This window comes from Eriocheir sinensis, chromosome 31, assembly GCF_024679095.1.
Source record: "Eriocheir sinensis breed Jianghai 21 chromosome 31, ASM2467909v1, whole genome shotgun sequence".
Taxonomy (NCBI): domain Eukaryota; kingdom Metazoa; phylum Arthropoda; class Malacostraca; order Decapoda; family Varunidae; genus Eriocheir; species Eriocheir sinensis.
Genome location: NC_066539.1, coordinates 6,111,688 through 6,139,367, shown reverse-complemented (window position 1 = coordinate 6,139,367; position 27,680 = coordinate 6,111,688). Strand labels below are relative to the sequence as shown.

Genomic DNA, 27,680 nt, shown 5'->3' with positions numbered 1-27,680 from the left:
CACTCGCCTGTCTGCTACTCGCCGTTGGAAAGTGTTCATCATTAACACTTACCTACATCACACACCTCGTGCCACTCCCCGCCGACACGTGGAGGTCAAACCTTGGCCAAATTATCACCTCTATCAAGCCGTGACACAAGAGCTAAAATGATATGGACAGGCAGAACGACCCACAGGAATCGAATCCAGGTTGGCTGGCCCCCGTACCCTTAGCAAATTGGTTATTTATTCCCGGCCACCAGCCCCATTGTCTCACCCATTCTGCGCCATCACGGCCGCGCAAAAAGTAAATCTATTATGTCCCGACACCGACTCCGAGGTCTCCTGAGGAAGGGAGTGTTGTCATTTGTCTTCGGAGGACTTGAAAGGTTCCTCCCTCTTCTCCGCCTTCGGTTGATGCCCTCAGAGAGTGCTATAATCTTAAGCTATACTGCTGCAGGGGAGGATGGAGAGAGCATGGGAGAGCTAGAGAGAGAGAAAAAATGGAAAGAGAGGAGGGAGGACGGAGGAAATGCAAGATGGAAAGATGCTTGCTGTGTGAGAGAGGAAGGGAGGGGAGACAACAGTGTGAGGGTAAGGCAGTGGAGGTGAAGGTGAAGGGAGCGGCTGCAGGGGCGGGAGGTACGAGGTGAAGCGTATCATTATTGATATTCATTGTCATTAAGGATAATTAGATTTAGAGGAAAAAACAACAACCCTAACGAAATGCTCCAAGCTACGAGGCGGGGAAGGTCAAAGGCCAAGATCACCCGGGGCGAGATGCAAAGGTGACAAGATCAGAGGCTAGAGTAGGTGGGTGGTGAGGGGGACAATAGGTGGGCAGGGCGGGGCAGGGAGAACAAGGGGGAGAGGAGTAGGGAAGGAGGAATGAGGTGTGCGGCAGAGAGCAGGGGAGTGAAGAGCAAGTGGGAGTGAAGCAAAGAGAAGCAGGATGAGGAGCAAAGGAGGTTGGGAAGATGCTGATGGGAGGAAGAGGAGAAGCAAGGTGGGAGTGAGGGATAGACAAGACATCAATTGTGGGGACAGATAAGAGTGTTAGGTAAAGAGGTGAGGCGTCTAGCAAGGAGGATGTGGGGCAAGAAGGTGGTGGGAAGGTATTTGTGGGACGGGGAGGAGAGGCAGGTGAGGGGGGAGGGGGGAGCAAGGACACGGCGAGACACACAACACAATCAGCGAGAAGAAAATTTGAGATAGCGGGGTCACGCGGGGCTCCTGGCAGGTCACGTGGCTGCTGCCGTGCCTCAGGAAGCCAGATAAACTTTGCTTTTAACTTGGCGGACGTGAGGTCATGACAACTTGTTCCTTAAAGCTGCTCATGGAGAACCGAAAATTAATCACGATCCTAGATAGGTAGGAGGTAAAGGTTTCTCTTAAGACTCCTTCTAAGTAATCTCTCCCACAAATCATGAGATAAAATGTTAGATATCGTCACGCATATGAAATTTGGGTTCCTATGATGATAATAAACGAGCGGTCGGGGCTTGTGGAAGGGTCGGGCAGGGGTCACGGTGGTCCCCGCTACCCGACAATACATCTTGCTCCGGGAAGGTGATGCCCGGGTGGACGCCGTGTAGCTTCCCCCCCCCCCCCCCTCACACACACACACACACACACACACACACACCCTCCCCGGCCCGTCCCGCCCACGCCACCACACATCCCTGAGCTGCTTACACTCATTTTCTTTTATATCTTTTAGTCTTTTCTGCCGTGTTGCTGTCCCCACCCGCCTCAGGCCCCGCCCACGCCACCCATGCCTCACATATCACTGGGGTGCTAAAATTATCTACTTGTATCCCTTTGGTTTTATCTTGCTGTGGTGTGAAGAGCAGGGTGGAGGGTAACGCGCCCCTGCTGCCAATCGATGCCTTCGCCCGTTTCTCACATATCACTGAGCTGCTTACACTCGCCTGCTTATTTACTCTTAGTCTTATCGTGCTGCGGCGTGAAGAGCAGGGTGGAGGGTAACACGGCCCCGCTGCCAATCGATACATCTTGCTCCGCGGCGCCCCGGGTCGCGGCGGGACACGCGGCGAGTCCCCAGACGAGCCCAGCCCACCGGCCTTTCGATATGCAGATGATGTTTGGGTAGCCGAGTCATAAAGATCGCCTCGCCGATAACCCGTGAGCTCCCTCCCTCACCTCCACCCCTTCACCCCCCACCGGCACACACCTCCACCTGTGCCAGCCTGTCCCTTGCATTAAGCTGCTCTGATCATTTGTCCCACTCTCCCTTCACACACGTCCTCTTAATCCGTCTTATTCTCATTATCTTCATTATCGTCTCTCCACCTCTCCACCTCCTACCTCTCCTCTCCCCTCCTCCTCCTTCTCCTCCTAATCCTTCTCTTCATTCTCCTCATTATCAACATTATCATCACTCCACTCCACCTCCCTTCGTCCACCTCCATCTCCTCCTTCTCCTCCTTATCATTACAATTCATCATTTCTCTATTCCACATCCATCCACTCATCTCCACCTCCTCATCATCTCTATTATTATCTCTCCACTATTTCACCTCCCTCCACCCATCTCAACCTCCACTCCCTCTTTCTTCTCCTTTTCATCCTCCTCCTCCTCCTCCTTTTCCTCCTCCTCCTCCTCCTCCTCCTCCTCCTCCTCATCATCATCATCATCTTCCCTTCCCCCTACGAGCTGCTGATATTGGCGATAGTTAATGCCGGAGCCTGTAGGTCCCGGGCCTCACGCTTACCTCCCGAGACCCCTCACATTAATCTCGAGTGAGGACGGGTTTAAATATCTGCCCCCCCCCCCCTTTTCTCTCTCTCTCTCTCTCTCTCTCTCTCTCTCTCTCTCTCTCGCACGCTGTTTCTCAGATACTCTATCATGCTACACACATACTCAGCCACGTATCAGCATGACATGTCGTCGTGTACGCCTAGGAACATTTCCACCTTTATGTCTTCTGCAGTGCATCCATTACTCGGCGAGGGCAAGGAATGTCGCCTCCCTAACATGGCCTCCGCTAGCAAATTAATGTGCCGCCCTTATCAATTAAGTGCCATCAGTCGTGAGCATCAGGCGGCCACTCCTTGCTCCAAACGTCTTCAGCAGCAGTGGGTGGCGGCGGGCGGGGCACTGGGAAGTATTTACGATCACAGCCTCTTTACAGCGTCACGTCTAAGTGTTTTCTAAAGGCCGTGGGAGTGTGTATTCTTGTGATGCTGAAAAGGAGGCGCATTTAGAGTTTTTTCTTATGTTTGGTTAACAGTTTTACCCACGTAGCGGGATCAACAGGGACGTAAAGGGCCGTGTAGGCTGGCTGGGTGAAGCGAGAGGCTGTGTCGCCGCAAACACGGTCACCTGAGGAAGCCGCAGGGCGAGGCTGGGCGGCTCCGGACCAAATAGATCTCAGCGTAGATGGCCGCGTCGTGACCAGCCTTGCTCGTTAACACATCTTGATATGAGATTGTCCGTTGATCGCTCGCGCCTCCACTAATAATGGACTCCGCCCTTGTCTCTGCCGGCCCACTCGCCACACTGTTCGTTGCGGGCTGCCCGTGAGAGTCTCCCTCAGCTGCCCGCTCATCACAGCGACTATGTATCTCAATTATTCTAATCCCTGACACGACGTACTTTGAAAAAAATGGCGAAAGTAAACAAAACATCTCATTACGAACCCGGGGCAGCGCCACCACCTTTCTGCGTGGCGTGTGACCCTGAGGGCGGTCACGGCCATTCTTCCGCCCCTGTGGCCACGCCGCAGATGGTGGCCGGCCAGCCCCTCGTGGCGGCGGCGCGAGGGCCTCCCGGCGCTAACAACTACCCCCGGGTCAGAGGTGAGGAGACCCGCTGCTCGGCGAGGGCTGGTGGAGCCCTTCTTCCCCTGGCCGGAGGATTTATGCCCTGCTTCTCTTTATAGACCATTGTATCTGAGGATTTTGAAGAGTTCGAATTCTTATTGTTCTTGGGCGAGTCGTGAATTAGGGTGTGGCGGCCTGACCTGGCGGCGGGGAGGATGTTCCTCTGAATGACCACTCGAATAATGGAACGCTCGCAGGGGGCCACGAAAGGCAGAATCTCATACTGTGGTGCGCCACTTGTTGCCATAATCAGCCTGAAATATCGCTTTCTTTTCGCTCTAAAGTCCTTTGAGCCGCATGAGTGAGGAGCGAACACAGACGCCGGTGAATTCAATGAGCCGCGTGAGGTTACGGCTCCATCCCCGGCCGCGGCGGTCCGTGGCCGGGCTCCGGTGTGTGCCGCGGTGAGCGTGCAGAGCGTGGGTCGTCCTCAGGTGGCCCAGCGCGACCACACACCCACCACTATCCATCCACCCTGCGAGACTCTGCCTATTATATAACCATTTTCATTATCTTTTACGCCTCACACTTCCTCCCTCCAGCCCACCCTCCCTCCTTTCCATTCTTTCCTCCCCTCTCTCCATATCCCCCATCCTCTTCCCCTGCCTCCGTCCCTGCTCTGCCCTGCATATATTCATCCTTGACGCCAAACATATTTGCATCTTATGTTCTCGTCGTTCCTTGTAACTCTATTAGCATATACTTAGCGAATACACGACGTCCGTTAATATATAAATGAGTGACAATGTGCGACTGTGAACGTTACAAGGGATAGAAGACATACATTATAGAGCGAAACTGCTAGGCAGCTAGAGGGTACCGCTTGAGACAGGAAGACAAGGCTTCATCTACTGGTTCTTAAGACATACTGACCTTATTCTCTTCCTCTCAGTCATCAAGTATACTTAGATGATGAACAAATTTCCATATTTTCGAGATAAAAAGAAAGAACAAAGTCTACCCACAGATTTAGCTGAGTCTGTTCATGGCGTCGTACAATATTGTTTGGTGACCCCGCGTGACATAAGGCCTCCACCCCAGGTCACAAGTGCGGGGTCGCTATAAGGTGGTGAACGAGTTAATCCATTTTTTTTCCACTCATAGTCCTGTCTGTCTTACACAAAGGGCGTGTACCTGTCCTGACCTCGTGACACGAAGCCAAGTATGAGGATGAAGGATGAAGGAGAGGATGAGAGAGTTTAAGAGGGAGGGATTAATGGAAAGCTAATGGGGGTCTATTTGTTGAAATTTATTTTGTTTTATTTATGATCACGACACATATAAATGGTTTCGTTTTATTATTATTTTTTTTAATGTCCATGAGAAGCCCACCATTCAGCCAATTAATCAGCCAGACGGTGCGACCAGTAAACTTGCAAGACGTATACAGACATATTAAACAAACACGGATAGACATACAGAAAAAAGGGCAAATGGAAAGCGAGACCACCTAGCCTGCGAAATAAGGGAGACTAAACAGACATATTTATAAAGACTGAGAAACCAACTAGCCTGCAAGAGAGTGAAAGACAGACTAAACAGACAAAGATATACTGACCAAGATACCAACTAGCCTTCAAGAGAGAGAAAGACAGACTAAACAGACAAAGATATACTGACCAAGACACCAACTAGCCTGCAACAGCGACACAGAAAGACTAAGTAGACACAGATCGATAGACAAACAGGCAGACAGAGGGCGTGGCAGCTGGGAAAGGATGATTAATGTAGTCACAATGGCCCAAAGAAGTGGCCAGTATTGATCATCATTGACTCAGCTATCACCTCCATCTCTGCCCTGATGAATGGACCGTCCCCGGCTGTCCACCCCGCTTTGGAGACGCAGCTTCTTTACCCAAGCACTCTGCGTTGTGTATATGTGCAGCGAAAGAGGAGGTTTATTGATTATCGCGTCAGGAAAGCATTACATAGAATATCCATCCTCTTTCTCGCCCTCGATCCATCATTCCATTCACCTCCCTTCTCTCCATGTAGCCTTTCCCTCCCCGCTCTGTGCCTCGCCCCCTCCCCCCCTCGCCCTGACACGCCGCCACTCCCTCTTACACCCTAGCCAAGCATGGAGCCTATCTCACGTTACCACTAGCATTCACCTCCCTCACCCTCATTATCACAATCTTTTATCCACGCGGCCCGGCCCTCTTTCACCTCGCCTCCCAACGCCTTCTTTCACCTCCACGAGCCCCGCCGCAGCCTACACGCATACATCACCCGCCACATTCAGCCGCACTCACACACGTGCCCCACTAAAGCTTTACAATGGCTGTATACTCACTCGACTCCTCACCAGCGCCGGCCAGGACTCGAGCGCCTCCTGTTCCTTCTCGCCACCACACCCTCGGCCTCGCGCCTGCCCCACAAACATGCCCGAGCTCTCTGTATCCCCGCCCGCTACAGTCTGCCCACGACACGCCCCGCCCATAAACTGTATCACCTAAACACTCGGTTTTGCCACACCCTGCAGGCCACGCCCCTCCACCCCGTGCTTTCCATTGCCTTTCTAAGCTATTGTTGTTGAAATTAGCCTTATGCGATATTTGTGAGGTGATATATTCCAGTAAGTTCTCGCTTCTGTGATGAAAGTGGTGTTAAGAAAATGATAAACTCTCAAGTAGGGAGTGAAGAATTAGCAAAGAGAATATTACATGTGCATTATCCACTACACTACAAGGTGAACATTATATAATTGGAATAAGAAATCTTAAATCTTAATGTAGAGATGAAAAAATTGCCGACAGCCCTTTGCTTTTGAAGGTTTGGTATTGCACTTTTGATAAATGGCAGGTGAATGTGTTGTTTCATGGCGTGTAGGCGCTGAATAATGGCGCTGGGCACATCGTGTTATGGTGCCGGGGCGGGCAGGTGACCCTGGGGGGCGGGGCTGGCGACGGATGGTGAACTGCAGGGGGCGGACGGCCGTAGCGCCTGCACTATTACCTTAAAACACATCACCTGACCCTCTTGGCCTCTGAGTCCGCCTCTTGCCCGCCCTGGCCCGCCTCCGGCCCCTCCTTGGGTGCCTCGGATGACCAGCCACTAATGGCGCCTGATGTAGGTAATGTAATGGAAACGCCTGCCTTGCCAAGCGTCGCTAATGGGGACTCTCTCTTTCTTCCACAGTTACTTCAGCAGTCCAAACAACGGGTTTCTACGTCATCCTCTGAGTGGGCTGGCGAGCTACAAGCATGGGTCGGCGCCCTTCCTCGGCGTCCCCGCCCCTCCCACCACCTCCGCCTCAGCCAAGGACACCGATAAAAAGATCGACGCGGTACCAGTCTCCACCGCCGCCGGCATCGCCCCGCTCCCCCACCCCGCCGCGCCCCCGATGTTCCCAGGGGCAGCGGGTCTCCCCGGCTTCCCCGGGTTCCCCCTTGTGGACATGTCCTCCTCACAAGTCCTTCTCAATATGGTTAGGAACGCCTCGGCGACACAACAGTCCCAGCTGGAGAACTACCTGCGGGGGGCCATGAAGCGGCCGGCTGACGCCCCGACCTCTCCTCTCGACCTGTCCGCCAGCATGGCCACGAAGAGGCCCCGCACCGAACCCTCCAAGTCCTTCGACGTTAAGACCTTGTTTGGCCTCCAGCACGAAGAGGAAAAGAAACTGGAGACCAAAGCCCACACCACGAGGTCACCGACGCCTCCCAAGCCGCGGCCCACGCCCTCACCAGGGTCTCATAAGCCTCCCACGCCTTGCTCAGACAAGAACTGCCCCTCACTCGAGACAATCGGCCACTGGACTGTCGACGACGTTTGTTCCTTTGTCGGGAGCATAGAACTCTGCGCCGAGTATGTGGAGGTAAGTTGTCCTTCCTTTTGTTGCTTGTAATGCTAACTTTTCCTTTCATGTACTTATAGAGGGAATAAGAGGCCAAATATTACTGACATGTTTGCCGGACCTCCATCAAGAATGCGATACAAGAACACTTATTTAAAAGTTTGGATTCGATATTCGCTATTGACCTTTTGTGGCAAGATACACATCAGAGGGGTATTATGTGACTTTCAAAAGATTTACGGGTCTATGAAAGTGTAACTGTGATGTCAATATGGGGCAAAGTTATAAAGTTACGGTGAATGCGCAAACGACCTTTCATTAATTGACAACAGCCGAGGACGTCAACCAGTAAAGTGTTGGGAGCTTGCATAATAAAAGAGTGAAGAAAATGATGATGGTTACGAGACGATGATGATAAGATGAAAATTATGCAGATGAGGCTACTTGAGATGGAGACGCGGAGCAATCACCCTGTCACCCCGACCCGCGGAGAGGAACATGCCTGCTTACAGACAGACCATTTACCTGTTCCAAATACAATCATGGGCTGCTGCCGTAGGTGAGTGCGGGACAAAGGCCTCTCGTTCCGTGCCTCCCGCCGGCTATGACCACAGAGGCTCGTAATGGGGCTGTTAGGCGGCGCTTCCCACGGCTACACTCCGGGACACGCCGAGCCTAATGGCGCCGCCGCTCGCTGCTGGCCCGTCTGCCTTATGCTATGGGCCAGACAAACACGGCAGACTACAGTGTGCGCTGCGGGACCTCATTAAACACCAGGGAGGGAAGATCAAACACCGGAGGCACTCGACCCCCGCCTGGGCCCTGTGTAGAGGTGAGGTGACGCCCCTCCGATGCCCAACGCCGCTGGTGTTGCCGCCATTCGCCTAACCAAGTCCCGCGGCGGCGTCATTAGCGTCCGCCTCTGTTTGTTTCTCCCGATCCAGGTGAGACATTCCTCCACGTGGCGCGAAGCTTTGTCACCCTCGCCCCAGACGTCTTACCCTTCACCCCTCCGTCCCTCCCTCCTTCCCTTCTTTTCTTGGCCTATGTAATTTCCCAGTGTGTAATATTTCATCGTTAATGTGTGAGGGTCTGCGATGTAAGTCAGAGGCCAACGAGCCGTAAGGAAAACAGTGTGTATAATATCGCTTTCTTGTAGTTACATGAACAGAATTCCCAAATATTGTTCTTTTACTGAACGGAAAATGTATGAAACCTCACAACAAGCTTTGAATAGGAAAAAAAAATGTGTAAAAAAAAAGAAAATTATTAACAATCTATTTAATTACGATGGGACTCTTGCCAATAAGAAAAAGAAAAGCTGTAATATATATGATAAAAGAATAAAGTAACCTATCTACCTATATCCGTAGTGATTTGTGAATGAAAAAAAAAAAACTCTGAAAATATAAAATAAAATAAGTGACATAAGTTATCTGGATATTCTGAAAGTCTGCTGCGGATCTTATGAAGGTTCCGTGACAAGCCTGGGGGGCCACTTCTGCCTACGGGAGCTGCGGGGGAAAGTGGCGAGGGGGAGGATGAGGAATGGAGAAGGGGAGGGGGGGGGGCCAAGAGATGCTGGGGAGGAGACATGAGGGGGAAGGAGGAAGGTCAGGACGAGAGCTGCTGGGGATGACGCAGAGAAAGGATAGGAATGAGGGTTGTGGGGGTATTGGGTGGTTTGCCCAGGTAATGAGGGGAGCCATGATTGATCTCCGGGTCATTTGGATCCCCCGCGCGGTCACCTGATGGAACCAGAACACGGGCCAGGAATGCTAGGGCCAGCGGCTCCTCTTCCTGCTCTTCCTTATTCTCCTCCTCCTTCCCCCCCTCCACTCCTAGCCGCTTTATATTAATATTCCGGAACTTCTGTATCAATTATAATGAATTCCTTGGCTTCAATGGCCACATAAAACGTTTCATGTTTTTGTAATCACATGTCAAACGTTACGCCTGGCCTGCAGCGTCACCGACTGTTACCTTTATCGCCACCACCATACATAATAACATTCTGGAGCTTCTGTTTGAAATGTAGCGAATTCCCAGGTTCAGTTCACGACATAATATAGTTCGTATTTTTTTTTTGTAATCACATGTCAAACGCTATTCTTGGTTTACAACACCCCCACCGACCGTTACCTTTATCGCCAGTACCATTCACCACCACCACCACCGCCACCACCGCCATCCCCATCATAACACCGGCCGCCGAGGAATGCTAATTGGTGGTCTTCTATAGGTCATTGCTGAGGCGGCTTGCCCCAGGTGACTTGCACTTTATGTTCCATTTAAGCCTCGGTGCCGCCCCGGGAGACATACCACACCCGGGGCAGTCGTTAGGGCGTCCCCTTCATGCCCCGTTTCTCCCGGTTCCAAAGGCAAGCCGTATCAGCAGCGGGATCACGGCTGATTCTATCTTCTGGATGTTATCTCTTCGCCACAAAGTGTAGCAAAGGATTTCCCTGATTTTGCTCAGAGGATGAAAATGTCTCAGGCAGACAGCAAAGAAAGTGTGAAGGGAGGGAGGGGGGGCAATGACAGAGAGAAAGGCGTGGAGAAAGAAAATCTAAGGAAAGGTACGTAAAGTAATATTATGATCATAAAAGCAACAATCATTTTTCATAAAATAATGAAAAAAATAAAGCATATTTCCTATCGAACTGAGCCTAAATAACGAAAGGTAGAATATATATATATATATATATATATATATATATATATATATATATATATATATATATATATATCTATATATATATATATATATATATATATATATATATATATATATATATATATATATATATATATATCGGAAGTAGAAAAAAGCGGCAGCAGGAGCAGCAGCAATAGAAGTAGTAGTAGTACGTAAAAGGTAATATCACATAAAAACAAGATGTATAAAACTTGACAGACAACACAAGTTACTCGGCCGCGAGGGGCGACAACATAGCAGATAGATGAAGGCCGCGGGGCGAGGGATGGGGATCAGGTGAAGCTGTGTTTGTAGTGTCGACGCTGAGAGGGTAACCGGATGACTGCAAAGTAAACAGATCGAGGCGGGACGGGACAGAGGCTGCGTTGCACTACTGAGGATGAGCCGATAACCAAACCGCCAAAAGAATAGACAGGGTAGATGAGGAGGAAGAGAATGAAGCTATATAGTAGAGGTAGCTGTGTAGTATAATGAGGACGCCCTGGAAGTAACCTAACGCCGCGGCAAATGAAGAACAAGGAAGGAGGGAGGCTGGAGGTAATGGCAGGCGAGGGAGACACGCTACCCATTACGAGGTGGTGATGGTGTCTGAGTACGGTAATGGATGGCCCTGGCTCTTGTTACCCTGATGCCTGCCTGCCTCTTGCCTGTACACGCTTCCTCATATTGCTTATAGCCTCCTCCTGCTAATCCTCCTCCCCTCGTTCCCCCTCCTCCTGCTCTTGTTGCTACTGCTCGTCTCCTTCCTTTTATTTTCTTTCTCCTCCTCATCTGCCTCCTCCTGCTTCGGTTTCTCCACCTCTGCTCTCCTTCTTTCCTCCTCCTATTGCTCCTGCTTTTCTTCATACTGCTTCTCTCCTTTCTCCTCTTCATATAAGTCTTCTGCTTCCTCCACTCCTCTCTCTCATTTGCATCCTCCTCCTCCTCCTCCTCCTCCTTCTCCTTCCCAATTTGGTGTAGGCCTAGAGTTCTCATCAGAAGCTCCGTCTATCCAGTTTTTTCCTCCTCGCGTCCCACTACTCGCCTAGCCCCAAAAGAGGAGAAACAGGACTACTCTAAACCTGCACTACTAAACTTGGCCTCTTGACTTTTTTTCTATTCTCATTTGCATTCCGTGGCATTTATTGAGGTGTTCAACGAATCCCCCCAAAAAAGAGGGTGTGAGTTTCTTTCCTTATGTGTATAGCTCGTAATGGGGTAACGGTGAGTAGCAAGATGTGGAGTCATTAGTGGTGATAAAGATCGATCAGTCACTCCCTCAGTCAGTCAGTCAGTCAGGGAAGTCAGTCCGTCGCTGAGCCTCACGCTGGGCTGACTACGAAGAAAAAAGTCCTCCGCCACCTCATCTCTTCCTTATATGGATTGTCTCAGGCTTCTTTCTCTCTCTCTCTCTCTCCTCCATTGGAATCTCCCCTACCCGTCGTTTTTTACTCCTCTCTCTCCTCTCTTTACCACCTCCTACTGTTCCTTTCTTTCCTATTCTTTATTACATCCTATAGACCTCTCTCACCTCCCCTTTTCTCTCCTCTCCTTTCTCTCCCTTCCTTTCTAATATCGCCGCCCATTCTCCCTCTTTCCTCTTCTTCCCTCTCTTTGCCGCCGCCTCTCCCTCTTAATCATCGCCTCCAGCTGGATAAAATGAGGAACAATGGAGGTTTTCGATTTGCCTTTGTGATCCGCGGGTTAAAGGCGGTGCTTGAGAAGGCTTTGTCGACGATGACGGATGAGGCAGGTGAAGGGATGACAGGAAAGGTGAAGGAAAGGAAGGAGCGGAGGAGGGCGGGTAGGAGGAGGCGAAAGGGAATGAGGCAGTGGAAAAAGAGAAGGGAATGAGGGAAAGATAGTGTCGGCATTACGGGTTTGAGCACTTTTGAAAATCATGAATAGGGCGCAAAAAAAGAAGGAAAAGGAGGATAAAAGTGGATGGAAAAGATGGTAAGGAAAAATAAAGTGTCCATATTGTGGCCGTAATCACTTCTGGAAATTATGTAAAAGCCCCAGAAAGAGGATTGAAAGAGAGAGAAAAAAGGCAGAAAAGAGCGACCTAAAACTGTTATCCCACCGACTGTCATCCATCCTCCCTGAACCACTCCTGATGCTGCGACGCCAAGGGATGAAGGAAGCTGCTCCTCTGCCGCCACGCTCCAGATATTGTTATATAAAATGCGATAATCCCCGTCATTGGAGGCATTCCTTCACTGCACCAATTTCTCTGCGTTGATGGAAGGGAGGAACCCAATCAGTGAGGAGTGATGCCGTGTTGTTGTTGTTGTTGTTTCTGCTGTGCTGGCGCTGGAAGAGGTGGCGATGGCTAGGGACGTTTGGGTGGAGGGGGAGGAGGAGGAGGAAGGCGTGGCAATGTGTCTGGGCGCCACTATCTCCTCTCACCATCAGTGTCGGGCGAGAAGATGTGAGCTGCTTCTCTTCTCGATTTAAGGCGACGCTTCCCCCTCGTCCCGCAGACAACTTTAGCGCCACTTACTTTATCTGTCGTAATTTCATGTTATCAGGCAGAGGTTGTGTAATCTGAGGGCTCGGGAGCGGCTGGCGGCGGGCCGGGGCGGGGCAAGACCAAAGGGGTGGGGAAGATGGTCACGATGTTATTCCCGAGATAAGGAAATGATCGTCCTGGAGGCGTGGATCTGCGGGGGCGGATCCTCATTGCCGGGCCTGCCAACACCTGCTTTTCACTCCGAATCTCTTTGCCGATGGTTCTCAGCGCCAAACCACAGTGTTGTAAATACATGTCAACTCGCCACCTTATCAGATCCCGCTTCAATGTTTATCCTTTGCGATGATAACACGGGAATTTTTCTTCAGCAACCACTCTGCAATTTTCGTAAATCTGGCGCCGTGGCCTCGCTCTCGGCTCCGTGCGCTCTGTATTACATTGTTTTTCTCCTCACCTTTATCAATTACGATCTGGGAAATCTCACTCCTGGCAAGATTTTTATGGACTGAAAACCTTTGCCGAGCGTCAGTTGCTGAAGCTTTCAATTTTACTCCCTTCGTACTCCTTCCCCACTCTCTTTATTTCCACTGTTTTTCTTACTTATCCAATCTCCCTCCTTCCACCTTTAATTCCCCTTTCTACCACACTCTTTTCTTCACCTGTTACTCCATTCATCCTCCTCCCTCTTTACTCTCTTTCTATTCACTTCCCTCTACCATCCTTCCTGCCTACCTCTTTTCCTTTCACCCTCTCTTCTTCCCTCCCAGTCACATTTCTCCCCATTCCTTCCCTCTTCCCTTCACTCCTTCCCTGTTTTACTCTTTCTTCTCGCTCTCCTCCAGGCCATTCCTCTTCCCCTCCACCTCGCTCCTTTCCACGATCCTTTCCCCCTTCCTTTTACCCTCTACTCTTTGCCTTCCCCATTCCCAGTGCACCCTTCATCACTTCTGTCACCCCTTTTTTTGTCACCTTATTTTACCTGCGTCTCTCTCCCCTCCCGCTTCACCCTCAAGAAGGACATTGTTTTCCTGACTTTCATGATGGTACTTTTTATTTTTTTCTTGCCGCACCGTCGGGTCTCAAGGAGCTCAGCGTTGCGCGCCCCACGCCTCGCCGCGGCCACGCCAGCCCAGTCGTGGGAGCGGGAGGAGATAGCATCGCCGGGAGGAGCTGCTCGGGTCATGTTCCTCCCGCCACCACCCCTCCTTCTACGTAATGCTCTCTCTCTCTCTCTCTCTCTCTCTCTCTCTCTCTCTCTCTCTCCTTGTGTGTGTGTGTGTGTGTGTGTGTGTGTGCTATCTGCCCTTCCGTTTCTGTTATCATATTGTTTCATCAGCATTTCGTTCCATATCGCTTCACTCGTTTTCTTTCTTTTTACTCAAACGTTTTCTCATTCCATTTTGTTTCCTTCCATCCTCATCACTCCCACAAACATCTCCTGTCAGCATCCTGTCAATCTTTTTTTTTTCACTGCAATTATTCTCAGCATCTTTTTCCTTTTCAACCTTCAAGTCTATTCAAGTTTAATGCGTATCACTGGTGCTTCTGCCACGCCGGGAATCACTCACACTCCCTCGGTCGTCAGCAATAACAAGAGGCTAATGCAATAATGTGATACTCCACCCGTCGGAGGGACCAGTGGCGCGTTGCATCTGGCTGTCAGTTTAGGCGTCTCCAAGGTTGTCCTCTCGGCGAGCCTCCCTTGTAAGTGGGTCTTGCTGCGGCTGCTCCTCCTGAACGTGACCCTTAACCTCTCCAGCTCTCGGGGTTCGGTTCATGTAACCTTCGCTGGCTTCGTGTTAATCTGAGATCAGTGGAATGGCACGAAGGTCCCGAGGAGTAGCTGGCAAAGGTCTCAGTGGCGCGGCAGGGTCTTATAAACTCCGTCAGGTTGCTCATTCTCAACTGCCCTTGCGAGATTATTTAAGGTTATTTGAGGTTATTTGAGGTTATTGGCTCTTGAAGGGTTGGTTAAAGTGTGTGAAAGCTTTGGGTTGATGGTCAATACCGTGTTGTCTGAGGTGCGTTAGAGCTCGATGTGTTAGCTTAATGTGTTGACGGCATGCCATCAGTTGGGGAGAGATGAGAGAAAAGAGGGAAATGAAAGGAGTAAGGCGAGGGAGTGGATGGGAGGCTGTGGTTACCGGTTAAGCAAGACGATTCTCTCCTGTTCCCCATCTTAAAAGAACATCAAAAATAGGTGGAATAATAAAGTGTTGTACAGACTATGAAAGTGTGGGCAATAGTAGACAATCTTCACCTTCTTCACCATCATCACCATCATCATTATGGCTATTTATTTCCCTTACTTTGCGTCATTGAAAAAGTCTCTCTGAAAAGATGCTGCGTCGTTCACCATGATGTATGTTGTTTCCTGACGTGCGCGGGCAAGGAAACAATCACCGTTAGCCATTCAGGTTTTGCAAGTCTTGTGTCTGCATCGTAATGGCACACATGTAGAAAGTCTCCGCCAATACGTCATGAACTCTCGGCCTGTTACTTAACGTTGGACTGGCGCGGCAACAATGGCAGTCAAAGAAACAAAAGCTCAATTAATAAGTTATGTGGTGAAGATAGCCATCGCCGGGCAGCGTGTGTGTTCAGGGGAAGGGTCGTGTGGAAGGAGGGGGCAGGGAGTAAGGGTCGGGGTGAGGGAGGAGGAGGAAGGGTTGTAGGAGGAGGAAGGGTCGTGCCGGTCACTGTTTCGAGGCCCCGAGCCCCGCCCCGGAGCCGCCAGTGATTTGTCGACGGCGCGTAACTACTCAGGTGTTTATCTGCGCCGCGATCGCTGGTCCGCGAGATGGATTCCGAGACATTTGCATTGTTCATGATCCTGTAAGATCAGATTGGTCTGCTAATGCCCCGTCGTTAAGCGGTGAGTCCCGGCGTCGAGTGAGTTCCTACTAATGTTCGCTCGTTAAGCTGGCGAGTCTTTGTTTCGAGAACGCTGATTTGCATCGATTAAGAACTTGATGCATCAGGCAATCGTAAAGCAAACCTGTATCCTCTTGTCGACCGCCAACGGTATTTATGCGGCGTTGTTAAGGTCGGTACAAAATACACACGAGCATGCACCGCAGGTACGTGTAAATTGATCATACAGTTATACTCTTTGGACGAAGCAATGCGTAATGGAAGCACTTGCCGTATACATTATCTGAAACTATGGAGAGAATGTCTGCTTGGGGCATCAAGAGTGTTACGTGTGCAAATAAACTCACCCCCGAAGCTCATGTCCCCCCACCTCCCACCCACCCTCCTGGTATTGTGTCCCTGTCCTCCCCTGAAGATGCTGGATAAAGACATAGAAGGAAGATGAGTAAAGGAAAGGTGGGGTGATGTGAGGTGCTTGGGTGTCCAGTGGGATAAACTCGCCCCCCTTCTTCATGGCCATGCTAGCTCCCGCTTTATCCCTGCGTCGCCTTCAGGATACATCATGGTGGTGAGGGACAGTGATGAGGTAAGGGAAGGTGAGGTGCATCCTGCAGGATAATCGCACCTGGACGGCAGAGGACAGACAGGTATTCTCATCACGTGTTTGTTGGGCGGGACTGTCACTCTGCCGCCTCACCTTGCCCTCCACCAGGTGCGTGCCCTTAACCTCAACGCAGCAGACAGGACTCGCTCAAGGACGACGGCCAAGGGAATGAAGGATGATTAGTTGATCCTGCAACCCGTACACTCGCGGCAATTCCTCGGGATCTTCACGACTATCTTCTTTTCCCAAGCTTCCGCCGCACAACTGTCCATCAGGCAGACACACTGAAAACCCAAACACGGTTTTACCCCTGACTCCTTCAATCTTGCACTGCCTCCTCTTCCTCCCCCTCATCATCATCATCCTCCTTCCATCCTCCTCATCTTCATCTTTAGTTTATTGCGTCAGGAGTGAAGTGAAAGTTCCCGTGCGTACGTTCAGTGAGTGCTTTAATATGTTCCGCAGGTCGCTGAATAAATCACTAGAGCAGAAAGCCTCGATTTTAGCCAACAAGCTGTGTTACCTGCTCTCCAGAATTCTTTGTTTTCATGTTTCTATGTTTCTTTCTCTTCCATATTCTCCTCCTACTCTTCTTCCTCTTCTTTTCCTCCTCGCCCTCCTCCTCTCTTCCCACAATCTTTCTTTCCTCCCCGATACTCGTCCCTTCACACACCACTCCTCTTCCCTTGCATCGCCTCAGGACCCTTTCTCGCAGGAGTGGTTGGTGGCTTCAAGTGGCTCGTTCATGACCTACCGGTGACCCCGACGCGACCCTTCGTCCCGACGCGGCCCGTGTGAGAGCTGCCCCGTGACCAGTGGTGCGGGGGCGCGGGGGTTATTTATGCTCATTATGTGACCACGATGAATGATGCTTTGTGTTTGGGGCAGAGTAAAACGTGCTGGCTGAGGGGGAGGGGAGTAGAACCTGGGACAATCCTGTCGTGGAAGCAACAAAAAAACTGCTGGCAAATGGATTTTTTATTCTTAATATCAAAAATGAAAGTAAAAATGAGTCAAGAAGCAGATTATTACAAGGAAACTTTTACCACTACGGCACTTTTATTATCACGTTTGTTTGCCTATACATCGTTGTTCGGCTGAAATATTGAGCTATTTGTCTAATGCTGAAGCGTCGCAATCATTCCTGGGGAGGAGACAAACTACGGAAATATGACGAGAGATGACGTGCGATTCCTTGCGTATTGCGAGTTGTGGCCTCGATCAACGAAAGTGCGAGGCGAGAGTGAATGACCAGATACCATCATGACTCCTGCACCTGATGAATATATCAACATATATTGACTCGCACTCATAATATGTTGATGATGAATCATGGTGCGCGCATGTCCGAGAGCATTGTCTGCCTGTTAATGTAGGGAGGCAGGGGTGCTGGAGGAGGGGAAAGGAGAGACAGAATTGATGTTTGGAATGAGGATTAGCTACTTTTCTTCAAGCGTCCCGAGGCAGGAGTGTGCTGGCTGCCTTTCATCGACATTCCTCACACTTGGTACTTTAGGGCGATAAGCAAAAAAAATCTCAAAAAAACAGAGACGTAGATGAGCCTCCCTCTATCTGGACAAGAGCTGTGATCAAGGCGCACCCCTCGATACACCTTTCCATAAACAAGCCCCAACTACCTGTCTTTTCCCCGCTCAACCACCATCCCCATCAGTCATCCTCCGCCTCCTCCTCCCCCAAACCCGCGCCGCCACCTCTTCCAAGCATCACCCCCATCAGTCATCCTCGTCCAGAAATACTACTCCTCTTCAAGTACTCTTCCTCGGCCACCGTTGTTCCACGTCAGCCGCAGTCAGATCGTCAGCCTTTCTACCCGCCATCACTCGCTAGCCCCTCAGTACCTCCCGCAACACCCACCGCACCACCGCCACCACCACGCAGTCAACTTTCCTCGTCCAGCAGAAGGCAGAGTGACCCCGTGGCGACCTCCGCTGTACCCCGGGGCCAGTGCTTTTCTCATCAGGGTAAGATGACCCCAGCCGCACATCCCCGCCGACAGAATCTGACTGGCAACACGAGGTCAAACTCAACCTGCTGACGTGACCGGCTCGACTCCCTTCTCCCGCTCCAGTCACGAGCTAATTTTTAACAAATTGATCCCAACTCTCACGTTCCCGGGGCCGTGACGTCACCCGCCCATCACCGGGAACCACGCACCTGGACCCAGAAAGGAAAACATAACAAAACTAACATAAGGTCAGAAATTATCATATGAAAGCCACCCCGAGGATAATGAGGAGTGAAATTCCTGATTATCTTACGGATTTACACATATATTTATTTTTGCTTCATCTCAAGAAGTCGTTGGCCTAGACTTGGGAAGAGCTTTATGCTGAAAGTGTGCCTCAGGCATTTTTCTTACAGCACATGAAGGCTTATTAAAGTTGCAGAGTTGAAGCAAAATATTATCAATAGATTCCATCTTGTAAACAAGAAAAAATGTGTTCCTCTGCCAGAACGATGTTGTGTTGGCTAACTCACTATAATCACGTGACCCTGGCGAGCAGGGAAGGCGTGAGTGGAGGGCGGGCTCGGCAGCACGATCAGGTAATCAGTAAACAAAGCTACCGGGGCGCTGCGCGAAAATTACTATCATATAGCATGCAACAGCGTTACCTCCTGACCCCTGGCGGCCCGCGTCTCTACTCCGCGGCCAAACTAGACGTCGAGTGGGGGAATATTTTTTTTTATTTACCTTCAGCTACGTGCGGTGCCTTCCTATGGCCGGCGCCTCGGAGGTGAGGGTTGTGGTGCTTGGCTTCCCGATGGGGTCGTGGAGCAAGGACGGGATGAAACTTTCGTCCGCCTATCGCGCATTACTCTTACAACTGTTGGTCTCTGGTATAAAAAAAAAAAAGGAGAAGAGGAGAAAAACATTCTTTTTTCCATTTACTTTAGAACCTGTCTGTCGAAAAATAACTACTAACAGCATATACGCGTGAGGTGAATTCCTGCAAAACTTCGGCTTGTGTTGGTATGTGGCGGTGGTGGTGTCGGTGTCGGTGTCAGTGGAGACACGAGTAATGAACAAGTTGACATACATAAGGAACGCTTTGCCACCATCGAATAGGTCGTTGGCGGTCACGTATAAAGTATTACGCGCTTAGCAATACATCATGTGCCGCTGGTTACTTTCTCCACCTCCGTACCTCCGAGGGCCATAAAGGCGAGGCATCAACACGCGGGTCATAAAACAAAGCTGTAGTATTCCACGACCCACAAGCGGCCGCTCCCACAGCCGCTGTTTTTATGCTCGATGTTGGCCGTGACAGCCGCAGCGACCCGCTCATCTACATACAAACTGACCAGAACGGTTGTACTGCAGCCGCGAGGGAATACACTGACACGAAGCGGTGCTAATGAACTCCTAGAGTGCCCAGGCTCCTGGCGGGGCGGCGGGACCTATGCCACCTTGGGTTATTTCCAACGCCAAATGGAGAGCCTTTCTTATTTCAGCCTTATTGTTATTCATTACTTTTTTATGACATACATTACTTGCCCATTTTTCAACATTATTTTTTGTCTCTCCCTTTGGAATAAAGAGGATAGGAAATAGTGTTCATTATAGGCGTTATCAATAGCGTAATGAATCCACATATATTTACGTCACAGAAAACCCGTCTTGACGTTCATCACTCGCCAAACACCTTCCATTACGGCGCCGTTAAGACACCTCCGCTAACCATGACTCTTTCTCTCCCCCAGGCGTTCCGTGAGCAACGTATCGATGGTTCGGCGCTCCCTCTGCTGACGGAGGAGCACCTCACCTCCAGCATCAACATGAAGCTGGGTCCAGCCCTCAAGCTGCGCTCGGTGCTGGCACGGCGCCTCGGAGCCTGCAACGTCTGCCTTCACTGCGACCACTGCCACTCCCAGACGCAGGAGCGACGGCCCAGCTCCGCTTCGTCAGGCCAGTAGGACAACACTACGGCCTGCGACGAACACTCTAACCCAAAGTGAATTCCTCTGGGCATACCCACAAGTCTTCCGTGTACCAAGAATGAACGCTGGACGAGTTCCGTGGGTTAGCAGGGAACGAAACACACACACACACACACACACACACACACACACACACACACACACACACACACACATTATCGGCTTCATGGAGCCACTGCAATCATACTATGACCTCAGGGACATGCAGTACTCTCACCCAGAGGACCTTCTGGGTCACCCTGCAAAGTGCTGCGTTGCTACTGAAACTGATAGTGACATGGGAGGACTCGCGGATAAACCTTCCCATGCAGAGAACACTTTTGTGATAACCTGCGACAGCGTGCGCCACGACTCAAGCCAGCGCGAGAAAGTCACTTGAGGAAAACTTAACGCAGTTGGCTCAAACGACTCCTGAGTGTCCACGGTTTACACACACGGGGTAGACGCAGAGTGGATGGACGTGACTCTCGGGTGCGACTCCACGATGATACCTAAACCTGTTCCCACAATGGACAGTCCTCGAAAAGACTAAAACTGTGCTGTTGTCGGCTGGACCCACACAGATGCTGTTGTTCCCCTGAGTGTTGACTGACAGGTGGACAGTGGTAGTCGCTGTTGCTTAGTCAACAACCAAGACCTTTCGTAGGTGTTCACAAACGTTCCGCATTATAACACGAGGCATGCGCTTACTAGGACCAGATTCTTAAACGTAATTCTGATCTCAAATTATGTGTTTCTGAATGTAAATACTTGAACAGTGTCTTGGCACTTTCGTCACCTCGGTTTCTTGTACTCTGGATCATTCTTATCCTCACTTATTGGTTCGTGAAAGACACAATAAAAGTTTTGCTTTCACTTTCTGTTCAAGTTACGTTTCAGAATTTGGCGCTTGGTGCTTCTTGGCCCCACCCTTACCTGGGGCCTTCAAAAGACAAACCCGCTCAAGATTTTCAAGTCATAGTTTCTTTACATCTCTGTTTATTGTTTTTTACACCGAAAATATTGTTCATGTACAATTGTTCACTAAAAAATGGAAAACGTACATTCATAGCGTTACCTCAGATGGTTAGTAGATCTTTTTTTTTTGTCCATTTCGAAAGCATTGCAACTTATATTTTTTTAGATATGCAGGAAAAGCTGAAGCTAATAATAAACGACACATGCTGTATAGAATTTAGCTTTGAACGAGTGGTAGCTTTGAAAGGGAGACCAGGGCATGCCGACAGCTGGCACGGCTGCGGCGAGGCGCCCAGCGTCCCCCTTACAAACCACACCTGTGTTAACCCAAAGATTATGAGTAAGTCCGATGTGTTAGTCATTCCTTGATGGTAGGGGCATAGAGATGGTTCAGTATTTATTTGTGTATAATTCGGTGGAACCTAAATTGTTGGTGATTAATACGTAGCTTGTACATAAGAGAGAGCATTGTTACTCCCACGCGTTGGCCAGGTTCCTCCTCTCTTCATCCTCCTCCTCCTCCTCCTCACCACCACCACCCAGGTCACCAAGAGGAGGGAGGAATATCTTAGTCATATTTGTATTCGTTATTATATGTACGATTTTTCTTTCTACATGTGATGACTTCAAACTTTTTATATATATTTTTTTTCTTTTCTCCCATTGTTGTTGTTTTCCTTTTGTTGTCTTTACATCGCAATCACCTTCCAACCGACACTAACCCTGGTACGCGGCGGCGACAGTTGACTGGCTATGAATAAACACGATAACTTGTAACTAAAAACATAAGTGAAGAGGAAAAATAGTAACTCAGTGGTCGGGCATAATACTAGTAAAAAGTTAGAATGCCTGGGGGTTGGGATGGCATGTTCCTCCCTTCTCCCTTGTTGTTTACCTGCAACAATAAACTATCCATCAATTAATCAGAATATCTAAAAGAAGACTGAATTCAAATTATTACATTTTTTTTAAGTGAAATGCTCAGTTTTTTCCTCCGATGTTTTTTCTTTTGTGCTGAAAATTGGTGCTCAAGCCTGGCCATTCTCCTGCCTGTCCGCGCCGTGAGGAGGAGAGAAAACGTGTCACCTTCATCCCCCTGATTCACTATTGCTGTCATGGTCACTCTCTCTCCCTTCCTCCCTCCCTCACTCCTCCTCCTCCTCCTCCCTCTTCCTACACTTCCATCATCCACCTTCCCGTCATCCCCTTTCAAGAAGTCGCTGTCATCCTTCATTTGTTTGTAAAGACTTGTAATATTTTTTCATACATGATGTATATATGGAGCTCATCCTGTTTTTATAACTGAATGATTTTTTTTATTATATGTAAAAGAATGAGAACCCGGTGGTTAGACTGAGCCCGGCGGCGGGAGGTCCTAGGCGGGGGAAGAGGCGGCTATAGAGGCAGAAAAGAGTGTGATCATGTGTGAAACTCTTTTAGATTTTAGCCGACGAGTAGCCCGCAAGGAAGCCCTGCCGCCGGGTCAGACACTATGGGGGTCGCAGGCAGGGTCGGATGTAAGCAATAAATATATAAATATATCTATATTACAACGTGGAGTTTTCTGTTATATTTGACCGTTTTTTTTTCCTTTTTTTGAGAATTCCACACTGGGAGAAATTCTATTTTGTTGTTTATAATATTAATTTCTATCGGGAAGGCTTGTATACTACACCACACACCCTACTTGTACATAGCGTAACACCGGAATAAAGAGCCAAAAGAGAAGCTGCCCGTCTTATTGTGTCCTACCTTGTTGTCCTCACCTGTGCTGCTGAGGCTGGTGATGAGCTTGCGATGATAAGTGTCGGTGCTGATGATGGTGATGGTGTTGTTGACGATGGTAAGTGTCGGTGCTGATGTCGGTGTGTTGCGATAGTGTTGCTGGTGCTGATGGTGAGTGTCGGTGTTGATGCTGGTGCTGGTGCTGTGTGGCGTTAGTATAGTGCTCCTGCAGGCTGCTGAGAGGTGCTGCTTCCGTTGGTTTCGGGTGGAGTCGTGGCTGATCCTGGAGGTGAGTAAGAGAGAGGTAAGTGTGTGTGTGTGTGTGTGTGAGAGAGAGAGAGAGAGAGAGAGAGAGAGAGAGAGAGAGAGAGAGAGAGAGAGAGAGACCCTCCCGTTATCCTCCTGTCTCGTTCCTGTCTTATCCCTCCTACTCCCCCTCCCCTTTCCTTCTCCCTCCCCCAGCGCCTCTTCTCACCTCCGCCTAGTCTTCTCGCCCCCGCCTCACCCTCCTGGCCCCTTGAGGCGTCAATCATATTGTGCTTGACCGGCGCCGCTGAAAAGGTGGGATTTACAAATTTAGGTGTCCATGACTGGTGCGCGGCGCCCATTCACGCCCAACACTGGAGGGATTATTGAGATTTTTCCACTCTTAAGATCGTCATCGTTGATAAGATTCCCTGAAAAGCACATTTCTTTCTATTCACCAGACTGTGTGGGAAGAAAGGTTTGGATTTTTTTCTCTGCGCGAGTCGCACTGGTGAAGGTTGTGTAAACATGTCAGAGAAAGATAGAATAAATATATGTGAATAATAAAATACGTATAAAACATTGAAAAAAATAGATAAATAAATAAATAAATAAATAAATAAATAAATAGATATGTACTAAAATGACGTACATATATATTACATAGACAACGCGACGCATGGCTGGTTACCTGCAAACGATAAGGCTTTAAGGAACATAAAGTTGTAAGCGATCATTGGCTCGTGAACTACCGCCGTACGAAGCCCAAGGTGGGGTTGTGGATGAAGGGCAAGACGGAGGCCAGAAGAGGAAGGAGGAGCCGCCCAACGAACTCCCCACAACTACCAGACAGATGAAGATGAGGAGTAGACGGAAAAGTAAGAGGAAGAAGAAGGTAGATGATAATGTAGGTATATGGGGTATGGGTGAGTAAATAACTAAACACACAGGGTCGTATTTTAAAACATTTCGTCGCCCAAGTTCACATATTTGACAAGGCTTTCCTATGAGTTTTGGGCATTTCCAGAGGTAGTTTAATGTCTTTGGTGGTAGTTTGACCCTGCTTCTGTAGCATGAATCTAAAGAAATACTCATTAGAACCCTATTGATCCCCTTTTTGACCTTTAGAAATAGCTGATATGAGAAGCGAAGGCGTCTAAGGATACCAACAATAGTATACACACACTGGGAAGGCGAGATGAAGGAGACTCATATTAGCCGCCGTCTCCACCAGGCTGTCTGTGGTGAACGCTGCACCAGGGAATCATCTTTGCACGAGACTGACCAACACAATATCCACGAAGACCAGCATCATCACCACAAGACCCACCATCACAACTTGCAAGTCACGTACCCTTGTTTTAAGAGGCGTAGTGTGCACCTCTTGTTTTTTTTCTTTTCAGCTGCCATATATATACTTAGGCCCATGAATGTGATTCCAATTTACTGCCACAAGCAATCAACATCAGAAAATGACCAGCACCACTATTTACCTTTGTCCCTACTCCTTATCATCATGAACATCACACTCACCCACAATCTCCATCACTGCTGCTATCACCACCAACACCATCAACACATTTCTTAACAATCCCCATCACTGATGCATACCATCAGCCAGTCACCGCTGCTGACGCTTCACAAATCAAGAGGCTTATAAAACGTGTGTGTTGTGGTGTCTCATTCCAGTCCTAAAACTGTGATGGCGTAGTAATGTATCGAGCACGCATCGTACGCACATAGACACAATGACGCATGGTGTGTCCTTCATAACCAAATCTACTCATGAGTCTTCTCATTTCCTCGGAATAAAATAATGATCAAAGGTCTGCTCATGATTTCTCCTTTCCTAGTTAAAACGGAATCCGCGAATAACAATGAAGAAAAAACGAACTATTAAAAGGAAAAGTATAAATCTAGGCACACGGCGTCCCCCGCTGGCCCATCAGTTGTCAGGTGCCGCCTCACGTCTTACAGGAGCCATTTGTTGCAAGTCACACACACACACACACTCACACACAGGTGTACCTCGTCAGCCACTGTACTATGGGAGAAAGCTGTTTAATCTTGTCATTACGAGAGGCCCGCCAAAATGTAGACAAATAAGGACCAAACATACTAATTAGCAACCAGTCTCGTGTTCAGGGAGGAAAGTGACACACACGCACAAGTTATTAGATATCCCCCTCATTGGAAAAGGTATTCGTGTAGCAAAGAGCATTACAAAATACCCAAAGTCTCTTCGTGCAACGGCTGAAGGGGCCCAGCGGGAGGAAAAGGGACTAATCTTTCTCCGCCGTGAAGATGCAGCAATGACCACCTCATCATCAACTTTTTCGCATACTTCTTGGTTCTATACATGGCTTTTCCTTGATATTGTGCAAGTAACTAGCTCTAAGATGATTAAAGAGCTTCTAGGCATCACAATAATATCACTCAGTGAAGGAACTTTAATTTTTAATAACCTCAAACATTTATAATTTAATTCTGGGGGCGAGTGGTGAAACACTGAGACATCTGAACCATTGTGCAAACGTCCGATACACTGCTCCGAGCCTTACACAATCTTGGATTACATATCAATATAATACCACGTAAATGAATACAGTATCATGCTACCATGATACAATACACCTAAAAATTATCAAGCAAAATTAGTTTCATATTTCAGGAAGTCACTAACGAGGACAAATGAACCCTTGCGTGAACGTGTCGAAACAGGCAGGCCTCTGCGTACTACCGAATGGGAAGGAAGCTGCGGCATTTGAGTGGCAGTGAACACGGAGGCGAGGCGTGTGGCAGTGTTCTTATGTAGCGGTACGAGGCGTGCCGGAGTGTTCTTATGTAGCGGTACGAGGCGTGCCGGAGTGTTCTTATGTAGCGGTACGAGGCGTGCCGGAGTGTTCTTATGTAGCGGTACGAGGTGTGCCGGAGTGTTCTTATGTAGCGGTACGAGGCGTGCCGGAGTGTTCTTATGTAGCGGTACGAGGCGTGCCGGAGTGTTCTTATGTAGCGGTACGAGGCGTGCCAGAGTGTTCTTATGTAGCGGTACGAGGTGTGCCGGAGTGTTCTTATGTAGCGGTACGAGGCGTGCCAGAGTGTTCTTATATGTGCGGTACGAGGTGCCAGAGTGTTCTTATGTAGCGGTACGAGGCGTGCCAGAGTGTTCTTATGTAGCGGTACGAGGTGCGGAGTGTTCTTATGATGTGAGAATTTTCTCTCTCTCTCTCTCTCTCTCTCTCTCTCTCTCTCTCTCTCTCTCTCTCTCTCTCTCTCTCTAGCGATATATAATATATATATATATATATATATATATATATATATATATATATATATATATATATATATATATATATATATATATATATATATATACTGAATTATGTGGTATAATATATTTGTGCAAAAAAAACTTTATAAAGATTAAGACATTTTAGCATCAAAACGCATATAAGACAACATAAGCACCAGTGATGGCTATCTTTACCCGTAAACAAATATAAAGAGCCACATATTTTCACCAAAAGACAGATTCCACACGATAGCGCTCCTCACTATCTGTTTTTGCCCCTAAAACATCTCACTCTTTGTCTTGTTTGACGTTACTACAAAACAGCCGCCCCTCGCTGGAGACAGGAAGACCCGTAACCCTGGCCGGGGGAGCGCGGGGGCCAGGTGAGCAGCGGGCCTTCCAGGTGTGTTAGGGGCGCACCTGGCGGGGCAGGGGCTGGGCGGGGGCGTGCGCGGGTCAGGGTTACACGAGAGATTTATTATATCTCACCGAGCATCTGTCAAACGGAAATTTACTCTCTAATTTCTTTCTCCTCTTATTTTCGTTGTTATGATTTACTTTTTGACTTGTAAATAATAAGGGTTATTTTTCTCTGTGGGTGTGTATGCCCCTGTTTGTTTGTTGTTTATTTTTGTTTGTTCGCTTATATATATTCAGATTCTGTACGTGTGCGTTTTTTGTGCATGCGTGTGTATACGAGTGTGTGTGTGTGTGTGTGTGTGTGTGTGTGTGTGTGTGTGTGAGAGAGAGAGAGAGAGAGAGAGAGAGAGAGAGACGCTAGGAATATATACTGAGAACACATACACAAACACACGCATTCATATTATATATAAACACTCATGCACAAATAATTTAATAAGCACACACACACACACACACACACACACACACACACACACACACACACACACACACACACACACACACACACACACACACACACATTTGATACACTTATACACTTATACACACTTCCCCCCTTCTCCATTTACACACACACAAACATACCTCCCCAAAAACACACACACACACACACACACACACACACACACACACACACACACACACACACACACACACACACACACACACACACACACACACACACACACACACACACACACACACACGCACGTAGAGGCCCACCAGCGACCTCACCTGCCCTCACCTCATGGACCTCGGCAAGAAAAGTCACTTCAGAAATAATCCGAATGGCCACTTGAGGCAGCG

General features: G+C 49.0%; 1 protein-coding gene across 2 annotated transcripts in view; it reads left to right on the top strand.

Annotated features, from left to right (window-relative positions):
• LOC127005841 (nascent polypeptide-associated complex subunit alpha, muscle-specific form-like) overlaps positions 1–22,915 on the top strand; it is a 58,789-nt gene extending 35,874 nt beyond the window's left edge. For both annotated transcript variants that reach the window (XM_050875032.1, XM_050875031.1), the window contains exons 3-4: positions 6,964–7,642; positions 19,994–22,915. In XM_050875032.1, the coding sequence (XP_050730989.1) occupies positions 6,964–7,642; positions 19,994–20,206 (892 nt within the window). In that variant the 3' untranslated portion in view covers positions 20,207–22,915. The remainder of the gene's footprint in view (positions 1–6,963; positions 7,643–19,993) is intronic.
• The last annotated feature ends 4,765 nt before the right edge of the window (positions 22,916–27,680 follow it).